Here is a 23300-nt window from a genome sequence, read left to right as displayed (position 1 = left end):
GTGTGCCTGCGGGCTAGAAGAGGGCACCGCATCTCATTATAGATGGTTGTGAGCCACCATGTGGTTGCTGGGAATTGAACTCAGGACCTCTGGAAGAGCAGCTAGTGCTCTTAACCTCTGAGCCATCTCTCCAGCCCCGACCAAAAACATTTTTAAGATTCTACAGACACAAATTCTTGACAAATGCTTTTAAAGAGGAGCTAGAGAACTGTAGGCAGGCAGGCTGCCTGAGAGGCCTCTGAAGTAACATTTACGTTAAAACCTAGCTAATAAGAAGATAGCCGCAGCAAAGTGGAGGGAGCTAGAAAGTTATTCGCAGGTTAAAGTGTTTATACCTGGAATCCCAGGACACCAAGGTGGAAGTAAGAGGATCAGGAGTTCAAACCAAGGTTGAGACCAGCCTGAGCACGTGAAACAAACAATAATAATATATTTGTTTGCTTGTCTGTTCCTCTCACTAGAAAAACAAAACAAAACAAAAAAACTCCAACAGGAAACTCATTGCCTTTCTTGTCTGTTCAGGTGCCGGGCACATAGGAGATATACAGGAAAATGTTTTTGAATGTGCCTATTGTATTTGAATTGTATGTGTCTATTATATTTGAATTGCATATGCATTATAATTGACTACGTATATGAAAATTTGAAAAGCCATAGAGCATAGTGGGCAAAGGGAAGAACGGTTCAAAGGGAGAGAAAGACTTCTAATCACAGAAGGTAGTAGGGCCTAGCTGGGCTCGGGGGTTGAGGAACAGAAGTGGGAAAGAAGCTACTTGTTCACACTAACCTGCGCCGCTCATTTTGCCCCTTGTAGCGTGCGCGCCATGTCTTTGTGAGAGACTCCAAGCACCACCTAGGGAATCCTGGCAGGCACGGGAGTCAGAGAGAGCGTCTAGCCGGCGAGGGGCGGGGCCAACTTCCGCGTCAGGCCCCTACCGTTGGACGCAGGCGCCAAGGCTACCACGTTTGAGGTCATATTCCGTGACGTCAGGGCGCCTCGTTAATTCTAGCCTCCCAGCGCCGGAGTCCCTCGCGGGCCGGGGCGGGGCGTCCGGCCAGCTGAGCTACTCCGGCTGACCGCGCCAGTTTGAATGAAAGCTCCGCAAGATGGCGGCGGCCAAAGCCGAGGAGTGGGGAGGTGAGGCTGGAGCGCGGTGTGACCGGCCGCCGGGTCCGCTCCGGAGGCACAAGCCCAGGCGGACGACGATGGGGGCGGGACGCCGCCGCGCGGACGACCTGAGAGCGGGACGCTCGCCGCGGACGGCTACGGGCTCCAAGCGAGCGTGCTCCCCGGTCCCGCGGGCCCCGGTCGCCGGTGGCGTGTGTGCACGCGCTGCCTCTTTCAAGGGTGAGCAGGAAAGCATGCGCGCTGCTGCGGCAGCGGTGGCCACCTCCGAGGTGGGGGGGAGCGGGGGTGAGGTGCGGTGCTGAAGAAAGGGGACCCCTGGTGCCCGCGGGCCTGGCGTCGCCGTGAAGCGTCTCCCCGAGAAAGCGGGGTGTCTGCAGACACAACCCTGAGCTCCTGGAAACTTTGGGGAGCCCCGGCTGCAAGTTGCGCGTTATTTATGTGGATGCTCAAGCCGGGAGCACGCAGTGTGCGTGCGTACGTGCGTGCGTGCGTGCGCTCGAGTCGCGCGCCCTTTAAAAGTCTGGGATGTGTAAAGCATTCTGAAATGAAAGGGTTGTTGGTCAGCCTTTTTTTCTCCGCCCCACTCCGATGGGGACACTTTATTATCCCCAACTCTCCTTCCTCGAAGCGTGTCGGGAGTGTGGGGGTGGGGAAGGATTTTATAAGCGGGGTGTTATAAAGTAATCCGGACAATGAGACGGTTTTCTTCCATCTTTATGGGCTGTGGAATTTTGAAAACCAGGTGTTTGCAACTTTTTTTAATACTCCAAAATGCTCAAAATGTAGCCTTTCTGTGGTGAGGTGAGATACATTGTAATAACATGATTATACATAACGCTATTCAACACCACTCTATTATAGGGTTGTGTTTTTTGGATTCTCAGCAAGGAGATTAAAATTTTAACAAAACGGCAGATGATTAGCATAAAGAGATTAGCCTTAAACAAAACAGCCATAAGATTTTAAGTGGGAGAGATTTATAAGATGTTTTCACAGCTTTCCTACTCCCACACCACCACACCTAAGCAATCAATGTATTCTGGCAAATTTGAGGGAAAGTCTTTGCCTTCTGCATGTGCCAGAAATACTAGGAGTCCTTTGCAGTGACTGGAGTGGGGAAACGAAGCTCTCACTTGGGCAGGGTGAGGAAGGGATGTTGGGCAGTTAGAGTGGTTATGTTCTCCCTTTCATAAAATTTACCTCAGAAGGTTTTTGCCTACTACCTTGGAGAACTAAATACAGCTTGATGACTTAGATATTTTGTTTGGTCACCTCTGTTTTCATCAACCCTCACTTTTTTTCCCAGTGGATATGATACTCAGAATGATTGGGACCTTCCCAAAGTTGTGTAGCTAGGTGGCCCACCAACAGGTAGGGTCTTATTGTCTGATTAAAAGAAACTAAAGGTTATTTTTAAATTGTGATTGTCTTAGAATATATTTTAGATATATTTCTAACAATATATCTTCGAGAGCGGCTTATTAAGAGAACAGCTATATTCTGTGTAGAATAAAATGGAATAGTAAAAAATATTACCTCTTTTTATCTTTGCTTTTATACGTAATCGTAAGAAACTTTAGACGTGAAATATTTTAACTAGTCAAGCAAGAATTAGCCATCGTGGGTAAAACAGAAGGATAGAAGTCTATGGGAAAGTAAACTAACTCACCAAAAATAGCTCTTTATCACTGAACTTTTTCCTAAACACACAGAATTGGCTTCTTGTCATATGCATTTCTAGACTATAAAATTGTCAGTTGAGGGGTTTTTGAGTTTTTGTTTCAACCTAGTAGCTATTTTATTGGTAAAGAATTCTATTTTCTTATTGTAGCCTGGTGTGTTCCTTGCCTAGTTTCACTTGATACTCTTCAGGAATTATGTAGAAAAGAAAAACTCACTTGTAAATCGATTGGAATCACCGAAAGGAATCTAAACAATTATGAGGTGGAGTACTTGTGTGACTACAAGGTAGTAAAGGTAAGGCAATGTCTAGCCCCTTCCAAGAGACCTGTTCACACTGCAGTGTTTTATGTTGCTCTAGTGGAGAAAGAGCCTTAAACAAGCAAAGCTCTCCTTAATGTTGAAGGTTGCAAGTCATAGATTTTTGTGCACTGTCATCGATGCTGCCAGGTAACACTGAGAGGATTTGAAGCGTAAAATCCTCTCGCATTAGAATATTTAGGGTGTTTATATCAGTCTGCACCCAGCGCTTGGTTATCCCCATGTGGATCACCAGAGCAAAGGTTTCCTGTCAGGTTGACTTCTCTTGTAATTCACGTTATTCCTGGATCCTGGTTCCCACACACCTGGAAGGAACCCGAGGTTTCAGGCAACTGTAGAAGCATCGTCATGCGTACTTCCCTGTCACCCTGGCAAGTTCGGTGTGTGAGAAGTTCTGGTGTGATACAATGGGCTGGCTTTCATGGTCGTTTCAAGCCACTGTTTCATATTTTCCAGTTTAAGCAACCTAATTTAATTGCTCTGCACTTATCTTTTTTCTTTTTTCTTTTTTTCTTTTTTTTTTTTTTTTTGTCTTAAAATAAGTTGTTCTAAGAAGCTTTTTGATAGAAACCTTGTAATTATATCTTCAGTAATGCATTTACTTGTAGCCTTCCTCTGAGAACTGGCCATTAATCTCAGTTCTTGCAGATAAATAATCAAGAATCCTATTTAAATAATAGGATTTTTTTTCCCCCATCTCTGCTGAGCCCTTCACAAAGTCCATTTCTTCCTGTAAAATGCTGTCTTCCTGTGGTAGGTAGCATTGCCCTCCCCCCACAGATTGCTTCCCACACTCAGCACCCAACTCCTGAAAGAGCCTGATCGTGAACCATCTTGGTTTACAAGCCCTAGGCTGACCAGTCTGGCTGACAGGATCATCTAATCATGTGCATTAGCTCCATTAAAACATGCATCTAAACTGTGCCTGGTGATGTAGACGTGTAATCCTAGCTACTAGAGAGCCTGAAACAAGAGGCTCAAGCCCATCCTGGGTATCTTAGACTCCTTAAAACTTATTAAAAGCCGAGTGTGGTGGCACACGCCTTTAATCCCAGCACTCAGGAGGCAGAGGCAGCTGGATCGCTGTGAGTTCGCCTGGTCTACAAAGCGAGTCCAGGACAGCCAAGGCTACACAGAGAGGCCCTGTCTATAAAGACCAAAAACAAACAAACAAACTTACTTATATATTTTTTAAGTTTTTAAAGGAAACTACAGCTCAGTAGCAGATTGTTTGCCCAGCATGCACAAAGCTCCAATAATGCCCCCATCCCCCCCAAAAAAACACCAAAAACCCAAACTCTTCTACTATTCTCATATTGCTCAAGTCCACTTGACAGGATTTTTGCCTGTTGTTTTGTTTCCTCATTTGTATCAACAGTTTTTCCAGTGCTTCGACTGCTTTGGATCTTTCCTCTCCCCTTCCGTTACTCACCTGGAGATACCTCCCCACCTCCGTGATATAAGCCTTTAATACTCCGTCTGCCTTCAGCACTAGTTATCTCTATCTTTAGTCTTTCACAGATGTCACCCAGCCTTGTCTACTCTCCTGGGACTTTGCCTAAACTTGTGGTTTCTGTTTAATTAATTTAGATGGACGTTCTACTTAGTCCCAGGCTGACATTGAACCCAGAGCCATCATGTTCCGGCCTCTCCAGTGCATACACTATATTTTCAGCTTGATTTTTTTTTTTTTTTAAATAATAAGTTCAAGCATTTGTGACAGTAAATAACATATTTACATCTTCTCTGGCCTTTAGATACCTTCCTTTGGCCTCTCCTCTCTACTTTGTTAAAAAACAAAACAACAAAACAAAAACCATGCTTTTCAAATCTTAGTATACCCAGAGTCAGTCAGTTTTAGAACGTTTTTTTCATTACCTTACACAGAATTTCCAAACCTAACCATTATTGCCCAGCTTTCCATTACCAGACCTAAGAAACTGCTCAATCTCTTTTCTGCTTCTGTAGTGTTATGGGGGACCTCCCCCTTTTCTTCTTCCTCTCTCCTCCACCTCTGTGTTCCAGAGAAGGACCACACTTGCCCTGCTCTGTCACTCTGGTTGCTTTGGGACTGGGACTCTAGCTGAGCCTGAGCTAGGCTGGCGGACAGCAAGCCTCAGCAGTCATCCTGTCTGTCCTCGCAACAGCGCTGGCATTACAGGTGCGTGCAGCTTTGCCTGGGTTTTTATGACTGCTGGGACTTGAACTCAGCCAGGTCCTGTTTGTGGAACAAGTGTTCTTGTCCCAGTCCTCACTGTATGTAAGAAGGTAACACATGCTTCTTAATCATGGTCTTCACCTATTTGAATAATGGGTTTTGATGTATTTTGGAATATTGAGAATTAAACAGAGCCTCTCATGTACGGGCAAGAGCTCCACCACTGCGCTATATTCCCTAACCCTTTACTTTTCATTTTGAGATGAAGTCTTACTAAAGTTGCCCGAACTGCCCGTGAGCTCACCCCGAATCCCACTCGAGTCTTGAGCTTGGAATTCTCCTTGCTTTAGTCATCTGAGGAGCTGAGATGACAAGTCAGCACCACTGCACTCACCCTTGGAATGATTGGGATTTTTGGCTGGTTGATTTTTTGTTTGTTTGTTTGTTTTGTTTTGTTTTGTTTCAAGACAGGGTTTCTCTGTGGAGCCCTGGCTGTCCTGGACACACCTTGTAGACCAGGCTGGCCTCAAACACAAAATCCACCTCCTCCTGCCTCCTGAGGGCTGGGATTACAGGCGTGCACCATCACTGCCTGGCATGGAAGAATGTTTTCTTTTATTTTGGTTTTTGGTTTTTTGAGACAGGGTTTCTCTGTGTAGCCTTGACTACACTAGCTTTGTAGACCAGGCTTGCCTTGAACTCACAGCGATCTGGCTTCCTCTGCCTCCCAAGTGCTGCGATTACAGGCGTGCTCTACCACTCCCGGCCTGGAAGAATGTTTTTAAGGCTCATCTGCATGGTAGTGTAATGTTGTACTTCTTCCCTTTCTATTGCCATATATGTTAAATTGTGTGGCTCATCACATTTATCATGGAACAGACAAATTTGAATTATAATGCCACCTGGGGGTATTTTAAATAATGCTGCTCTGGGTGTTCATATATGCAAGTTTTTGTGTGGATATATTTTTCATTTCTCTTGGAGTGGAATTGCTAGGTCCTAAGAAACTTTTGTTTTAAAACTACTTTGGGAACTGCCAAACTTTTCCAGAGCTCTATACCATTTTGCTTCCACACCAGCAGGGTATAGGAGTTTCAGTGTAGCTGTTGCCATGAGAAGTACATCTCATTGCGGTTTTTATTTACATCTCTGTGGTGGTCCAACATCTTCTTACCATTACCTTACTGGACATTCATATCTGTTGCGGTGAGCTAACTATTCAGATTCTTGGCTCACTCTGAAAATACTTACTTACTTTATTTATTTATTTATTTATTGTGTGTCTGTCTGTCTGTCTGGTACGTACACATGGATGTGAGTGCTTCTGTGGATATATATGGAAGCTAGAGAAAGACTGTCCATCTTAGCCTCATTCTTTTAACACAGGATCTCTCGCTGAGCCAGGCGCCTTCTATTTACGTTACGTTAACTGGCCATTGAGCTCCCAGAGTCTGCCCCTATGTCCTCCCAATGCTAGAGTTACAGGTCCATGCAGCCATGTTTAGCTTTTTTTATGGTACTGGGGATTTGAACTCAAGTCCTCACACTTGCATAACAAGTGCCCTTCTCCACTGAGCCATCTTTTCAGGCCTCCCCTCCCTTCCTCAGTTTGTTTCTTTTTTTCTGTTTGTATGATTTAGTTATTTGTGCATCTCTGTCTTCATGTATGCTTGCAAGACAGAAGAGGCCATTAGATCCCATTATAGATGCTGTGAGCCACCATGTGGTTACTAGAAGTTGAACTCAGGACCTCTGGAACCTTAACCGTTGCTCTTAGCCACTGAGCCATCTCTCCTGCTTCATCCCCTCACCTCCATTCTCAGTTTCTAAAATTGTATTCTTTTACATTGTTTAGTTATAATTAGGTACATATTATACATACAAATCCCTAGACACATGATTTGTAAAACAATTTTTTTCTCCTGTGGATTTACTTTTAATTTTTTCACCCATTTTATCCCAATTTGTGTGCCCCTGTCGCTGACCACCTATTGTCAAATTTGAGGACCCTAAAGTTTTCTGTACTAGTTTGATACATTTACCACTGTTGGTTCTCTTTTCTTCTTTGAAACTCTTGTCTATGAAAGACTGCCTAGATTCAAATCTTGGGTCCTATCTTTTATTATGTGGTCTTCAGCAACTTAACATCTGTCTTCTAGTTTCTTTAGGAAATAAGGGTAGTTATAGCAATCATCTTTTAGGGTATAATTAATATTAAATGGATTAATGTGGAATGCTTACAATAGATATTGCTATTCTAACAGTTGGATGACTTCAGTTTTTACTGTTATTGCTATTTGTTTTTTAAATACCATATTTTTCATACAATAAGACACACTTCCCCCCCCCCAAAGTGGGGAAATTAGGGTGTGCCTTATGTTCCGCTTGCTGTTTTTACTGTTTTTCTTGTTTTGCTGCTCTAAAAACTGGGTGCATCTTTTGGTCAGGTGCGTCTTATAATCCAAAAAATTCAGTTATTTACTTATTCTTCTGTTGTGTACATATGCTCAAGTGTGTGGATGTGTATGACCACGCAGGTGCCTATGGGGGCCAGGAGGGGGTCAGATTCCCTGTGGTCTTGAACAGGTGGTTGTGAACTGCTTAATGTGAGTACTGGGAATGGAACCCAGATCCTCAGGTAGAGCAGCAAGTGCTTTTAATTTATGAGTTATCTCTTAAGCCCCTTGCTGCTATTTCTTGTCACCAACCCCCCAACCTATTTAATGTTCTTCAGAATCTCCTTGCTTCTCACTGTCTTTCCCCTGAAATGTAGATAAGTTTCTGAGGGGCTGTTCTTGGTCTCCTCCTTTGCAGCTGCTCTCTAGGAAACTGTCCTTAGCAGGTTCTATTGGAGATTTGGTTACTCATAGTAGTTAGTGAAACAGTTACACTCAGAGCAAAATACTAAGTCCCTGTACAAAGTATTTAATTATAGTGAAGTTGCTGTTGATGTAACAGAAAGACCTAACTGTGGAGAGACTGGGCAGTTATCTAAAATAGAAACATGTTTTAAACTTAGTTTCAACCAATGAAAAGACAAGGGGAGCCAGGCTGGGTGGCCTGGGGCGTCAGAGGCAGGTAGATCGATGTGAGTTCAAGGCCAGCCTGGTCTACAAAGTGACTCCAGGCCAGCCAAGACTACACAGAAAAACCCTGTCTCGAAAAACCAAAAAAGAAAAAAGAAAAGACAAGGGGGGCAGTGACAGTAGGTCCTGATGCAGAAGGCAGCCTGACTCCTTCAAGGAATAGAAAGTGCAGTAGAACGTGGCCCAAAGTTAAGATGAAACCACAAGTATGGGTAGGACCTAGAGTGCAGCTCCTTACACCTTACAAGGTGTCATCTTGAGAGAGGTATAGAGCCATGGAGTACAGGAGTGCCGTGACAAGCCAGTAAGCAGCACCCCTCCTCGGCCTCTGCCCCAGCCCCTGACTCTGTTCCTTCCCTGTTTTGAGTTCCTGTCTTGACTTCTTTTGGTGATAAACAGTGCTGTGGAAGTAAGTGTAAGCCGAATAAACCCTTTCCTCCCCATCGTGTTTCTTTGCAGCAGTGAAACCCTAAGACAGATGTCAGAAAGGAGTTATCTTTGAGCCATTTTAAAAGGTGAATGAGGTTTTGGAGAATGGCACTAGCTGCTCTTGCACATATGGGTTGGGTTTGCCGTATTCAATGGAGGCTCAAAACTGCCTGTAACCCCAGTTTCAGGGAATCTGCTGACCTGGCCTCCAAGGGCACTGTACACACAGGGTACATAAACACTAACATAGGCTTACACACATGCACATTTTCTTGTAAGTGAATAGGTTTCCCTACACGTGTAAAATAAGACTAAAATAAATTATCTAGGCAATGTCAGAAGGTATTCTAATCATGGAGAACACTGTGAGCAAGCATCAGAAAACTAGGACTAGTCTGGCGTGTTCAGGTAAGTTCACTGTGGTCAGAGAGTCGTGAATGAATGGGATTATAGTGGGAAATTATAGTGAGAGGTGTCAGGAACCAATCTCGGAATGTTTGTTTGTTTTGTTTTGTTTTTGACGTTTGTTTGTGTGCTGGGAGTGGGGAGTCTACTCTGACATGCATGTAGGGGTCAGAGGACAACTTTGAATTGGTTCATTTCTTGCACCATGTGGGTCCTGGAGATCAAACTCAGGTTGTCAGGCCTGGGGTAGGCGTGGCTTTACCTACTAAACCACCTTCCTGCCCTGACCTTTTTTGGATGTAGTCATGCTGTGTTGCCTAGGCTGGCACTTGTGAGCTCAAAGAACCCTCGCACCTTCATCTCTGGAGCATCTGGGACTGTTGGTGTGAACCACTACAGCCTACTGAGGAAGCATTTGGGATTGTTGTGTGTGGCTGGGAGTGGAACCGAGGGCCTTGGGCATGCTAGGCTGTTCTCCTACACTGTTACCCTCCCCAGCATCCAGATTGAGAATAGCATTGTTGTAAATGGAAGGTTGGACCTCAGTGTGCAGGCAACATGGGAACTTGTAACCATCTGCAAGCAGAACACTATCTGCATAATGTCGTGTAAGTGTGAGTTCTGTGGATTTTCTGTTTTTCTGACACTTTCATCATGGAGGGCAGGTTGGAGTATTACCAGTATGGAGGCAGAGAAACCATCTGGGTAATTAGTATGATAATCCAGGTAAGAGCAGAGGGCCAAAACTACCTCGTCTGCTGTAATAAAGAGGAGCAGGAAGAAGCCCATCTCTAGTGAACCTTGGTGATGGATTCACGAGGAGGCGGTAAGATGGCCTCCTGCTTTCCAGCCTGTGCCAGGAGGTGGAAAAGACCCACCCTGATGAGCCAGCTGCACAGCAAGAATCTGCTTAGGTAAAACAGCGGTGACTTTATTGAGCATCACGAGGCTATTGACTCTCTAAGCATCAGGTTACGTTTGGGAATCACTAGCATATAATTCTTATAATCATCAATGAGGTGGTAAGGTTGCCCAGACAGAGAATCAGAACTGGGATTTCAGAAACCTGTAGTTACCCAAGGAGTTGCCTGTATAGGGTCATAGCTCTTCTCAGATCCTCAGAAGGATAATACACCTATTTAATATAAAAAGGGGCTAACAAGCCATGCTGCTGGTAAAGAAAGTAGAGAAAGAACAAAGACACAGAGAACAGCATGCACTGGCCCCTCAGGAATGTGAAGGTGTGGGTCAGACTAGGTGAGGACAGCGGGCTCAGTTGATGTTGTAGTTAGGCTGTGAAGTGGAGGCTCGTGTGTCTTCAGGCTGCACACGGATCGTGGCCTTAGAGTGCACTGTGGAGTGGCCAGCAGTAAAGTTCAGCCAAGTGCTTAGAGCTGTGCAACATTCTCAACCTAAAACTGGACAAAAACATCATTTAACGTGTGTGTGTGTGTGTGTGTGTGTGTGTGTGTGTGTGTGTGTGTGTGTGTTTTGCTTCATTACAAGCCACAGCCTTTGCTTTTCTCTTTTATCCAGCCTACTGTGTTCCATACATAAAAATATTCTGTCATCTTTGACAGTAGACATTTTTCTACTTCCTCTGTACTTTCTTAAAATTATGTGACCTATACTGATTTCCTTCCTTCTGTTTTAGTAGTGTTGGTTATGTTATTTTGGCATTTAAAACTGAACTGGCTTCCATTGATATTTGTTTCCCATATTGTCATTTTTCCCAAAGGCATTTTTTACTTTGTAGTTCATTATACCTCCCAGGTGTGATAAAAGCCAGAAAGCTTCTTGGCTTTTATTTGAAATTGTAGGCTATTGAAATAATTAAATTTGCCTTATTAGTCAGTGGTTTTTTTATAAAGTAATCTTTTTTCAAAAATAGAAATCTCTTTTTTAGATGTTAAAAATAAAATATGCTTATAAAATAAAAGACTGCAAACCATAAATAAAATATTTCCAAACTGTCTTGTCAAAATCACAAAAATTGAAGGTGCCAATATTGTTAATATATAAGCCTTGGCCATTTTAAATACAACTTACTTCTCCAAGATTAACCAATACAGTAAACTATTTAGACAGTGAGCTTCAGTGACAGAAGTTTCCATTTCCTGAAGGTGGTAATTTAATTATGCAGCCAGCACTTGTCTTTTACTGTTTTCTGCAATAAAAGGGCCAATGTTGCTTTGCCTTTTTCTGCTATCAAAAGTCAAAACTTAAGAATTATGGGCAATAGCTGAACCTGATAGCACATACCTGTAATCCCAGCACTCAGGAGGCAGAGCCAGGCCTGTGAGTTCGAGACCAGCTTGGTCTACAGTGAGTTCCAGGACAGTCAAGGCTACACAGGGAAACCCTGTCTTAAACTCCCCTCACACTCAAAAAAAAAAAAAACAAAAAAGAAAAAAAAATTATGGGGAATAGACAAGTTCAGACAGTGTCAGTTGGATCTCATATCTACTTTGGTGCCAACAGTCCGAACTTTACCTGACCGGAGGAGCGTCTTCTTTAGGCCTTAGTGAGTCTCAGTTTGGCACACTTTGGTGTATATCTAGGTGTTCTGTTTCTCCTCTCTGGGATGACCACACATAAATACATGTAAATACAGTGTGTGCGTTACACATCCTCAGATCCTAAATACATTTTAACAGAAAAAAAGAAAAAAAAAACAAACAACTATGGTTTAAACCATTTTCAAAATGAAACTGAGTTCTTTTAATTTATAAGAATTACTGATGGGTACCTGGAGAGATGGCTCAGCAGTTAAGAGCACTGTCTGCTCTTCCAGAGATCCTGAGTTCAATTCCCAGCAACCACATGGTGGCTCTGTAGCTGCAGTTCCAGGGTATCTGGCACCCTCATACCAACGCACATGAAATAAAATTAAATAAACTATTTTAAAAGAATTTAAAAAACATAAGATGCTGGTAATGAGGATAAAATAAGCTCATTTGTGGATGTGCAACTTTTTAAAAAATTATTTCATATGCATTGGTGTTTTGCCTGTTTTGTGTGTTTGCACGAGGAAGTTAGATCCTCTGGAATTACAGACAGTTGTGAGCTGCCGTGTGAGTGCTAGGAATTGAATTTGAGTCCTCTGGAGGAGTAGTCACCTCTTAACGGCAGAGCCATCTCTCTAGCCCCCTGTGCAACCATTCTGAGCCCACTTTGTGCCGGTGATATGTCAAACATAGGGCGTTTGCCTGATTTCATGGGTCAGGGATGGGGTTCTAACTCAGTGTTAATGCTCACCTGGCATGCGTCACACCCAGAGTTTGAGCTCTAGTACTGTGTGTGGTGGGCAGAGTGATTAATAAATAGTAAAACAGCTATTATGTCCATCCCTGCTTTATATAAAAGTTACTGGAATTTTCACAGGCAAATTTATTGCAATAAGTAATGTTTGATTGTTTGTTTTTAATATCTACAAATTAAGAAAACAGCAGGGTGGCTTAGTGGGTAGGTGCAGTTAACACTAAGATGGACAACCTAAATTTAATCCTTGGGACCCACCTGGTGGAAGTAGAGAACCCATACATTTTGTCATTAGCCTGCATGCATGCATGCACCATGGTACATATACACCCACACAAGAATGTACATACACAGGAATAGATGTCATGTTAAAAAAAAATTTTAAGCCAGCGTGGTGGCACATGCTTTTAATCCCAGCACTAGGGAGGCAGAGGCAGGTGGATCACTGAGTTTGAGGCCAGCCTGGTCTACAAAGTGAGTCAAGGACAGCCAAGGCTACACAGAGAAACCCTGTCTCGAAAAACAAAAACAAAAAAAAAATTTAAACAGAAAATAATGTTCAATCACTCTGATATTTATTTTATGTGCATGGGTGTTTTACCTGCATGTATGTCTGTGTGAGGGTGTCAGATGCCCTGGAACTAGTTACAGCTATGAACTGTAACTCACCATGTGGGTGGTGAGACGGGAACCCAGATTCTCCAGAAGAGCAGCTGGTGCTCTTAACCATGGAGCCTCCCACTTTGTTATTTCAGGAGTGTTTCTGGGTTCACTTTACTCTGGGCCTGTGGGTATGTGCTCACTATTCTAAGATGAACTGACTACTGAAGGTCTTCATTTAAAATTTAATCATGTACATTTTAAGGGCCTCATTTTAAATGAGGCCCTTAGCAGCGGCATCTGATGATCTTAAGGAAAGAGCACAGTCACTGCATAAAGAGATTTCAGAAACCATGATGGCCAGTAACATTCTAGGTGATTAAATGTAGATCTTTGCTGACCTTCATGCCTGCTACTTAAAACTACTCAAAAATTTCTCTAAGTGAGGTAAACATTTACTAGATTATTAATGTTTGTAGAAATAGGATGTGAACTACAGTGTCACGTATGTTTGATCGAAACTATCACAATATACAGTCATTTTTAAAGGTAAAGATATTTGTCCTCCCCCATCTACGTTCTTGAGCTGCAGTGTAGCACTTATGCACATCACTTGAGAGTAGCCACATTTCAGGTTCTCCTAGCTATGTGTGGCTAGCAGTGACTTCTGTCCAGCTGACCGTTAGGACATCTGAGGGACACTAAGGATATAAGTTTCCACATGTCCAGTGACCATTCTTAACTTACAGCCCTTAGAGAATGCCTGCAACTATCTTATCTGGCCATATGAACTGCCAGCCTAGTGTTTGCTTTGGAACCACCTGTTTCCATGATCAAGGTAAATACATTTTTGTTTGACGTAATACTATTTAATAAAAACAAAAAATAAAAAATAAAATAAAAACAGCTGTAGGTGTCAGTGCCTTTATGTTTCCCTAGATAAGACTCTTTGGACTGTTGTCGGATGATAAATTCCACTAAATCTTGTGATTTAGAGAGCGTACAATAGTTCTGTTTGTGTGACTCATACTTTACTCTTAGGAACTTGTGACACTACACATTTTGAATTAACAGAAATGTCATTATAGAAACTGTCATAATCTGATTTGTATTTTCTTTTCTATTTTAAGGGTGTGGAATATTATCTTGTAAAATGGAAAGGATGGCCAGAGTCTACAAACACGTGGGAGCCCTTGAGAAACCTCAAGTGTCCACAGCTCCTGCAGCAGTTCAAAAGTGACAAGAGTAGTTACTTATCTAGGGTAAAGAAAGGCAAGACACTCACTTCAAAAGACAGAAACAGATTCTTGAAACGTGCCGTGGCCGAGTACATTGTAAAGAAAGCCAAGCAAAGAATAGCCCTGCAGAGATGGCAAGATTACCTCAACAGAAGGAAGAACCACAAAGGGATGATATTTGTTGAAAATACTGTGGACTTGGAGGGCCCGCCGTCAGACTTCTACTACATTAACGAATACAGGCCAGCTCCAGGGATCAGCTTAAACAGTGAAGCTACCTTTGGGTGTTCATGTACAGACTGCTTCTTTGAAAAGTGTTGTCCTGCTGAAGCTGGGGTGGTTTTGGCTTATAATAAGAACCAACAAATTAAAATCCAGCCTGGCACTCCCATCTACGAATGCAACTCAAGGTGTCGATGTGGACCTGATTGTCCCAATAGGATTGTACAGAAAGGCACACAGTATTCACTGTGCATCTTTAGAACTAGCAATGGTTGTGGCTGGGGCGTGAAAACCCTTGTGAAGATTAAAAGGATGAGTTTTGTCATGGAATATGTTGGAGAGGTATGTTAAATTCACCCTATGCATATGAGCTTTATGCTTTTGAAAAGTTACCTTTCTAATGTAAATACTTGTTATATTTTGATGTTATCATTTGCAGATACAGAGAAATTCATTTTTGGGTTTAGAAGAAAGGTCCACTGGTATAGTAGTGTGAAATGTAAAACTTCACATGAGCAAATACATAACATAATTGTCATTCATAATCACTGAGCAAAGCATATATATTTTATTTAAAATAGTCACATATTTTAAATATAACAACTATATTTGCACAAAAGCTCTGAAGAAAGAAGTTAGTCCTACCTATTACACACTGACATTGAAACTTTATTTGGCCCAATATGATTAAATTTATTTTTTCTTTTGTGTCAACATGAAGGATGTTACTGAGCAGAACATGCTTTATAAGTACTGTGAAATTGTATAAAAGCATTTATTATATCTAAAAGGCACCGACCTAAGTTCTGGCTCCGTTGAACTGCAAACTATTCTCTGAATTCCAAACACGAGCATATTTACTGGTAATATCCTGTGCACAAACATTAAAGCAGTACTCACCATGGGCCACAGCTGAGCACCGAGGTCTGTTAGCTCACGAATCTTCCACTCTGTGGCAGAGCAGTTATCTCCATTACTGCACAGGCAGAAGCCGGGGCACGGGTTTTTACCTCACCACAGCAGCCAGATTCAGTTGGTCATGCTGACCACTGTTGGTGTCTTCGGCTGGACTGATGCTGAAGCTGGACCCCTAAGAACAGAACTGCAGAGTGTGTGGTGATGGAATGGCACCTGGCCAGCACCTGATATTCTGCTGCAGAATTACATCCCCAGCCCCTGGCTATGATTTTGAGCTGAAGCATTTCCTTGCTATCTGTTCTAAAAATCAAAACTTTCCAAGTGGTCTGTTGCAAACTTAACATAACTTCTCTGTTACATAACCAGCTTCCATTTGTTCTTGCTCACAGATACGAACAATACACCTTTAGAGCAGTGGTTCTCAACCTGTGGGACACAACCCCTTTAGAGATTGAATGACCCTTTCACAGGAAGTACATATTAGATATCCTACATATCTGGATATACTGTTATGGCTCATAATATTAGCAAAATTACAGTTATGGAATAGCAACAAAAATTTTATAGCTGGGGTCACCACAATATGAGGAACTGTATTGAAAGGTCGCAGCGTTAGGAAGATTGAGGACCACCGCTTTGGGGCATGTTGAGAGTGCATACTGCTGTAAAGGCTCGCTTCTGTTCATCTGTGTCCTGTAGAGCAGAACTGACGGCTTCTTGCACAGCCTGATTGTAATGAAGGTGGCTCCGTATTTCAACTTCCCTCAAACTTTATTTTCAGTCTTTTGTCCCATCACTTTTCCTCATTTTCTATCTAGCTTTTAGCTTGTATGAATGTTTGTTTTGACGAATTTCTTTTTTGATATTTGCATGTATTATTGTATATAGCGTAATGTTTCTTTGGTTCCACGGTAGCTACGTAATTATTCCGTGGGTTTGCAGAAGAGTGTCACCTGTAGTCCCACGTACTCAGGCTGGGGTAGAAAGATCTTTGGAGTCTAGAAGTTTGAGAGACCCTAACCATAAAAAGAGAAATCTCTAAACTGCAGTTCTCCTGTTTTGTTCTGTTGTGTTTCTCCTTAGGTAATCACAAGTGAAGAGGCTGAAAGACGGGGACAGCTGTATGACAATAAAGGGATCACATATCTTTTTGATCTGGATTATGAATCTGATGAGTTCACAGTGGATGCAGCTCGATATGGAAATGTGTCTCATTTTGTGAATCATAGTGTAAGGAACACTAGAGACACGACACACACCTCAAGCGGGTGCTGTCGGCATGGTTTTTCCTTAACCGAAGGATAAACATTTTTACATAGTCACTCATGGTATTTTAGTATAAGGGCTTCTCCTGTCAATCATGATATCGCTATAATATGGACGTACAATGTGAGGCGTTCGACAATTACTATGTTCTGTAACAGTCTCCATGTCCTGGTTCATTTAAACTTTAGTAACTTTGGAGGTAGGTAGATAACTTCATAGCAGAAGAGGGAGCGCCAGGCGCAGTATGGTGCACACCTGCAGTCCCAGCACTCAGGGAGGCAGAGGCACGTGGGTCTCCATGATTTCAAAGCCAGCCTGGTCTACAAAGTGAGTCCAGAACAGCCAGGGCTACACAGAGAAACCTTGTCTGGGGAACCGCCCCCCAAAGTAAAATGTTGTTAAGAATCTCAACCAAGGCATCTTATAGAAGTTGGTAAGTTCAAAATGTGTAGTATCCCTGCACCTTATTTATGTTTTACTTTACATAGTTTGTTTCCTAGTTAGCTGTAGTCCAAAAATACTCAGTGGAAATTTCTGGAAATAATTCATTCTAAGTTTTAAGTTCTTTGCTATTCTAATTAGTAAGCGAATTCTCCTGCTGGAGACATGAACCACCCTTTCGTCTTATGCATATACACTGATGTGCTACCTGACAGTCACTTAGTAGCTCTCTGGATTATCATAGTATCAGGGTAATACTTGTGTTCAGGCAACTTTATTTTACTCAGTAATTGCCCAGAAGCACAAGATTAGAAATGCTAGCAATTTGGATTTGCTGACGTGGTTCCTATAAGCCACAAGGTGAACGTATAATAGGATATTTTCATAGCAGCAGACCACTCATATAACGTAAAGTTGTTTAGTTTTTGTTAGTAGTTAACCTCTTAGTGTGGCTGAATTAAAGGTAACTTGCCCTGAGTATATATGTACAGGACAAAATCCTAGCATATATGTTTGGTACTATCAGCGGTTGTAGGCATCTGCTGAGAATCTTAGACAATACTCCCGTGGATGTGGGAGGAGTACTATACAGCTAAAGGTAACAGGGTTGGTTTGTTTGTTTGTTTGTTTTTCTTGGTTTTTTGAGACAGGGTTTCTCTGTATAGCTCTGGATATCTTAAACTCTCTCTCTGTAGACCAGACTGGCCTCAAACTGAGAGATCCACCTGTCTCTGCCTTCCAAACGCAGGGATTAAAGGTGCTTGCCACCACCACCTGTCTAGGTTGTTGTTTTGTTTTTATGTCAGTATGTTAACATTTGAAAGTAAAATTTAAGAATTTGTAGAGCATTCAAACATTTAGGGTTATGTCCCTAAATATATATATTTATTTATTTATTCACTTTACATCCTGGTCAGAGCCCCCTCCCTCCTCTCTTCCCAGTGCCACCCTCCTCCCCCATACCCCCTCTGCTGTTCCTTGGAAAGGAGGGCCCTCCCTACCCACCCACCTCAGCTTATCAAGTTGCATCAGGACTGAGTTTGCCCTCTTCCCCTGTGGCCTGGCAAGTCCCACCAGGAGGAAGTGATCAAAAAGCAGACAACAGAGTCCATGTCAAAGATGCCCCCACTCTCCCAGTGGACCCACATGAAGCCTAAGCTGCCCATTGCCTGTATCTGTGTAGAAGATGTAAGTCCCGTCCATGCATGGTCCTTGGTTGGTGCTTCCGACTCCACAGGCCCTTCTGGGCCCTGGTTAGCTGCCTCTGTTGGTCTTATGGAGCTCTTGGCACCTCTAGGTCCTTTTATCATTCCTCCTACTTCTCCACTAGACTCCCTATGCTTCACCCAACATTTGGCTGTGACTCTCAGCATCTGTTTCAAACGGCTGCTGGGTGGAACCTCTCAGAGAACAATTCTGATAAATTCCTGTCTGTGAGCATAGCAGAGTTTTCAGGGGTTGTCACTCTTCCATGGGGTTGGTTTGGGTTGGGCATTCTCTTAGTCTCTGTTCTAGCTGTTGTTTTTTTGTTGTTCTTTCTTTGAGACAGGGTCTCTCTGTGTAGCCCTGGCTGTCCTGGACCTGCTTTGTAGACCAAGCTGGCCTCCGAACTCATAGGGATCCGCCTGCCTCTGCCTCCAGAGTGCTGGGATTAAAGGCGTGCGCCACCACACCTGGCTTATGTGTTCTATCTTTATCTTGGCATGTCATGTAGGCAGGGTGAGTTTTGGATAAACGTTTTTGTGGGTGGGTTGGTGTTCTCCCTCCACTAAGAGTCTTGTCTAGTTAGAGGGTGTCCTTTCTAGTCTCCACGGCCGCTGCTAGTAGGAGTCTCAGCTAGAGTTCTCCTCACATCCTCCCAGAGGCCTATTCTGACTTAGGTCTCCAGCTTGTCAGAGATACGATGCCCCTTTTTTCTACAGGCTCCTGTCCTTGTCCCCAGGTCTAATCTCCACCCTTATTTCTCTCTGTTCTCCCTTTCCTACCTTGCTCCCTCTCTACTCAGTAATTAAAAACAAGGAAATATGGAAATTTTCAGGCAAGTGGATAGAACTAGAAAAGATCTTCCTAAGTGAGGTAACCCAGACCCAGAAAGACACACATGATATGTGCACACTTATAAGCACATGTTAGCCATACACTACAGGATAACCATACTACAATTCAGACTCAAAGAAGATAAGTAGCAAGGAGGACCCAAAATAGGAAATATTTATTTCCCTAGATTATAAATTGGTATTCTTTAATTTTTAGATGTTGATATTTAAAAACTTAGATCTAGAGTCTATTTATTCTTTTTAAAGATGTGTGTGTGTGTGTGTATGCTTGTGTGTGAGAGATTGAGATGAGGATAATATTTTAATAAATTGAGCACTGTGGAACTCAAATTGTATGCTGTATAGTTTTATTGCTCAAGTAATAAGCAATAAGCCCAGGAGGTTGGTACCACTGGTGTTTTATGTGTTGCCATACATAGATTGCTTACCAATAGTTGTGTATGAATAGCAGTAAAATGTAAGAGGCCTTCTGCACTTCCTTTTTGGTTGCCTGGTTTGTTTAAATGTCTAAGTAATTTCTTCTTAATGATAAGCCTGAGATTTCATCATCCCTCTGTATCCCAGGGGATTAGTCCCAGGACCCACTCACTGCAGGTACCAAAATCCTTAAAAGTTCCTGTATAACTTTCAATCGTGTATAGATTATTTCTGATGCCTAATAGAATGTAAATAGTTGTACTGTATTGTTTAGGGACTAAGATCACTTAGCCTATACATGTTGAGGACAACTGTGATTTTCTTTTCTATAAACACTTTTCTAATCTATATGTAGTTGACTCTGCAATTGTTTGAGTCCAGATGTGGGACTCTTGAATATAGAAGGCCAGCTCTGCTACCCAGCACATACATCTTATGCGGGGATAATTAAACATTAATTTAAATTTCTTGACATGATTTATTACATCTTTTTGTATATTCTGTAGTTTAGTGTTCTTGAAATACTGAACAATTCCAAGTAAAAGTTTAAAAGTGATGAAACTATGCAGTATAAAATTTGAGTTCCGTGCCTCTGATTTTATTTTAAAATAATTACTCTAACTGGGTGGTGGTGGCTCACACCTTTAATCCCAGCACTCAGGACGTGGGGGCAGGCTGATCTCTCTGAGTTTGAGTGAGTTCCAGGATAGCACCAGAGCTACACAGAAAAACTCTGTCTCAACTCCCCCACACACAAATTCTCTAATTATTTAAAGTATACATACATACACACACATACGCATATTCCTTATTGAAATAGTTACAAGTGAAATGCCTTTATTATCTATGAAAATTGGATTACAATTCTAAAAAAAGACTGAGACAACTCAGGGCAGAGGCAGACAGATCTCTGTGAGTTCAAGGTCACCCTGGTCTACAAATAGTCCAGGACAGCTGTGAGTTCAAGGTCACCCTGGTCTACAAATAGTCCAGGACAGCTAAGACTACACAGAGAAACCCTGTCTCGGAAAAAAAAAAGAAAGAAAGAAAGAAAGAAAGAAAGAAAGAAAGAAAAGAAAATTTAAAAATTTCAAATGCTTATACGAAATGTTATTAATTATGAAAGCAACATATTGGATACCTGTATTTTTTTTTCTTTTATGTATGATCAGATCTTATACAGGGCCTGGAGAGGTAGCTCAGTGGTTAAGAGTGCTGCTGTGAGGCTGGAGAGATGGCTCAGTGGTTAAGAGCACTGTCTGCTCTTCCAGAGGTCCTGAGTTCAATTCCCAGCAACCATATGGTGGCTCACAACCATCTGTAATGTGACCTGATGACCTCTTCCCGACTGCAGGTGACCATGCAGGCGTAGCAGTGTATACATAATAATAAATAAATATTTTTTTTTTTAAAGTGCTGCTGCTTTTCTAGATGACCTCAGTTCGGTTCTCAGCACCCAAGTTCGTGGGTCACAGCTACCGTGACTCCAGCGCCAAAGGGATCAATGCCCCTTTCTGGCCTCTGAAGCACCTGAACTTGTGTGCACATACTTCCCAGCCCCATACACATAAATAAAGTGTATCTCAAACCAAATGTTTAATCCCAGCACTTGGAAGGCAGAGGCAGGCAGGTCTCTGTGAGTTCGAGGCCTACCTGGTCTACAGAGTGAGTTCCAGGACAGCCAAAGCTGCACAGAGAAACTGTGCCAGAAACCAAAACCCAAAATGAAACAAAAAACCCTTATACATGAAAACTGTATTTTGAATGTGCACACATGCCGTTTGCAGAACTTAAAAATGATCGTGTGGTGGTTAACAATTTTATGTGGTACATACAAGAGCCCCTTTACTTAAACAGGTTTTATTGTTCTTTTTTAGTGTGACCCAAATCTTCAGGTGTTTAGTGTTTTCATTGATAACCTTGATACTCGGCTTCCCAGAATAGCATTATTTTCCACGAGAACCATAAATGCTGGAGAAGAGCTGACTTTTGACTATCAAATGAAAGGTATGGTTTTCAAGATTTTTTTAGGGGGAGTGGGGGTTGTTCGAGACAGTTATTCTGTGTAACAGCCCTGGCTGTCCTGGAGCTCACTCTGTAGACCAGGCATGCCTTGAACTCATAGAGTCAAGTGTCACCACCACTGGCTTCAAAAATAGTTTTATTAGTGTTGGTTTCAGTATGATGGTGAATGCAAGTCTTTGGATCACGAACCAAACTAATATTAAGACGAAAAAAAGCAATAGGGGAGGAAGATCAGCAAAACTTAGCTGTGTGTGGAGACCATGAAACTCACTGTGATGTGCCCATTTAAAACTTTTTAAGAATGAAAGAAACTGGAGGGGTAAGACTTTGTCATCTTACTCAAGGCCCAAAGCCCATCTGACAACTAAAGCTACCAACTGTGTCTTTCTTCCAAGTCATCGCAGCCTGACTTTTCTCAGGACTTCCATTTTGAAAGCTGACTTGTCATAACATTAATATGGTTTTGAACTTTGACCAATAGATAAACACTGACAAGTTGAAAGTGGTTTCAGTCACACAGGAGTTCTATTCCTCTATTCCTTCTTGAGTCGGGCCTTTTTTTTTTTTTTCCAGTTTTTTGAGACAGGGTCTGTGTTAGCCTCGGCTGTCCTGGACTCACTTTGTAGACCAGGCTGGTCTCAAATTCACAGCACTCCACCTCCCTCTGAGTGCCGAGATTAAGGGCGTGCACCACCATGCCCAGTGAGTCTGGCTTTTTGAAGCACTTAACTATACGTGTCTTGTGATGTGAGTCTTCTCTGAACAGTGTGCTTTGCATGCTGTTACTACATGGCCCCAATGTGTCCTTAGTGATATGTAAAGACTGTTGTGCCCTGGACCTTCTCAGTAAATGTCACCATTGCAGACATTCTCTTGGCCTGTAGCATCCTTTCAAGACAACTCAGAATGAAATGTCTCAGGGTAGTCACAAGTATAAAACTACTTCCTTGGGAGTTAACCAATGCCTTGAGAAAGTAAACACCATTGCTAGCCACTTTAAAACAGAAATTTAAAGGTCAGTTCTAAAGTATTTTATTTAGTTGTTTGAGACAGTCTCATTATGTAGCCTTGGCTGTCTTGGAATTCACTGTGTTGACCTGGCTGGCCTCAAACTCAAGAAATCTACCTGCCTCTGCCTCCCAAGTGCTGAGATAAAAGGTGTGTGCCACCACGCCAGCTAAAGTACCTTACTGAAGGTGAAGATTGTATCTGTGTCCATGTGAATTGCGGGTACACGCAGAGGTCGGGAGCTGGACTGTTCGGCAGTAGTAAGCTGCCTGACATGGGTGCTGGGAAATGACTCTACCTGCTGAGCCAGCGTCCAGCCCCTCTTCCAAACTACCTGCTTCTCTTTCTGTATTTTCAGGTTCTGGAGAATTATCTTCAGATGCTATTGACCACAGCCCTGCCAAAAAAAGGGTCAGAACTGAATGCAAATGCGGAGCTGAGACCTGCAGAGGTTACCTCAACTGAAACTTAAGGAAACGGAGCTCAGGATGGTTGTTTTTTCATCTAAAAAATGAAAAAGTATTTGGGACTCCTTTCTGTTATTAAAATTATATATATATGTTTTATATATATATATATATAAAACATATATATATGTTAATGTCTCAAGATATTTGCCAAGTACATTACCGTTGCTTC

The 23300-nt window shown here is 42.4% G+C and overlaps 1 protein-coding gene across 2 annotated transcripts; it reads left to right on the top strand.

Moving 5' to 3' along the window:
* The first annotated feature begins 991 nt into the window (after positions 1–991).
* On the top strand, positions 992–23199 carry Suv39h2 (SUV39H2 histone lysine methyltransferase). Of its 2 annotated transcripts, XM_051151316.1 has the most exons (6): positions 992–1348; positions 2961–3106; positions 14200–14871; positions 16531–16677; positions 21506–21635; positions 23020–23199. In XM_051151316.1, the coding sequence occupies exons 1-6, from the start codon at positions 1108–1110 to the stop codon at positions 23124–23126; spliced, it is 1443 nt and encodes a 480-aa protein (XP_051007273.1). In that variant the 5' UTR covers positions 992–1107; the 3' UTR covers positions 23127–23199. The 2 variants fall into 2 exon arrangements, with proteins under 2 accessions (XP_051007273.1, XP_051007274.1); XM_051151317.1 differs by lacking the exon at positions 16531–16677.
* The last annotated feature ends 101 nt before the right edge of the window (positions 23200–23300 follow it).

The sequence above is a fragment of the Acomys russatus genome, chromosome 9, assembly GCF_903995435.1.
Source record: "Acomys russatus chromosome 9, mAcoRus1.1, whole genome shotgun sequence".
NCBI classification, from domain to species: domain Eukaryota; kingdom Metazoa; phylum Chordata; class Mammalia; order Rodentia; family Muridae; genus Acomys; species Acomys russatus.
The sequence above is the reverse complement of the archived record's forward strand: the minus strand, read 5'-3'. Positions and strand labels throughout refer to the sequence as shown.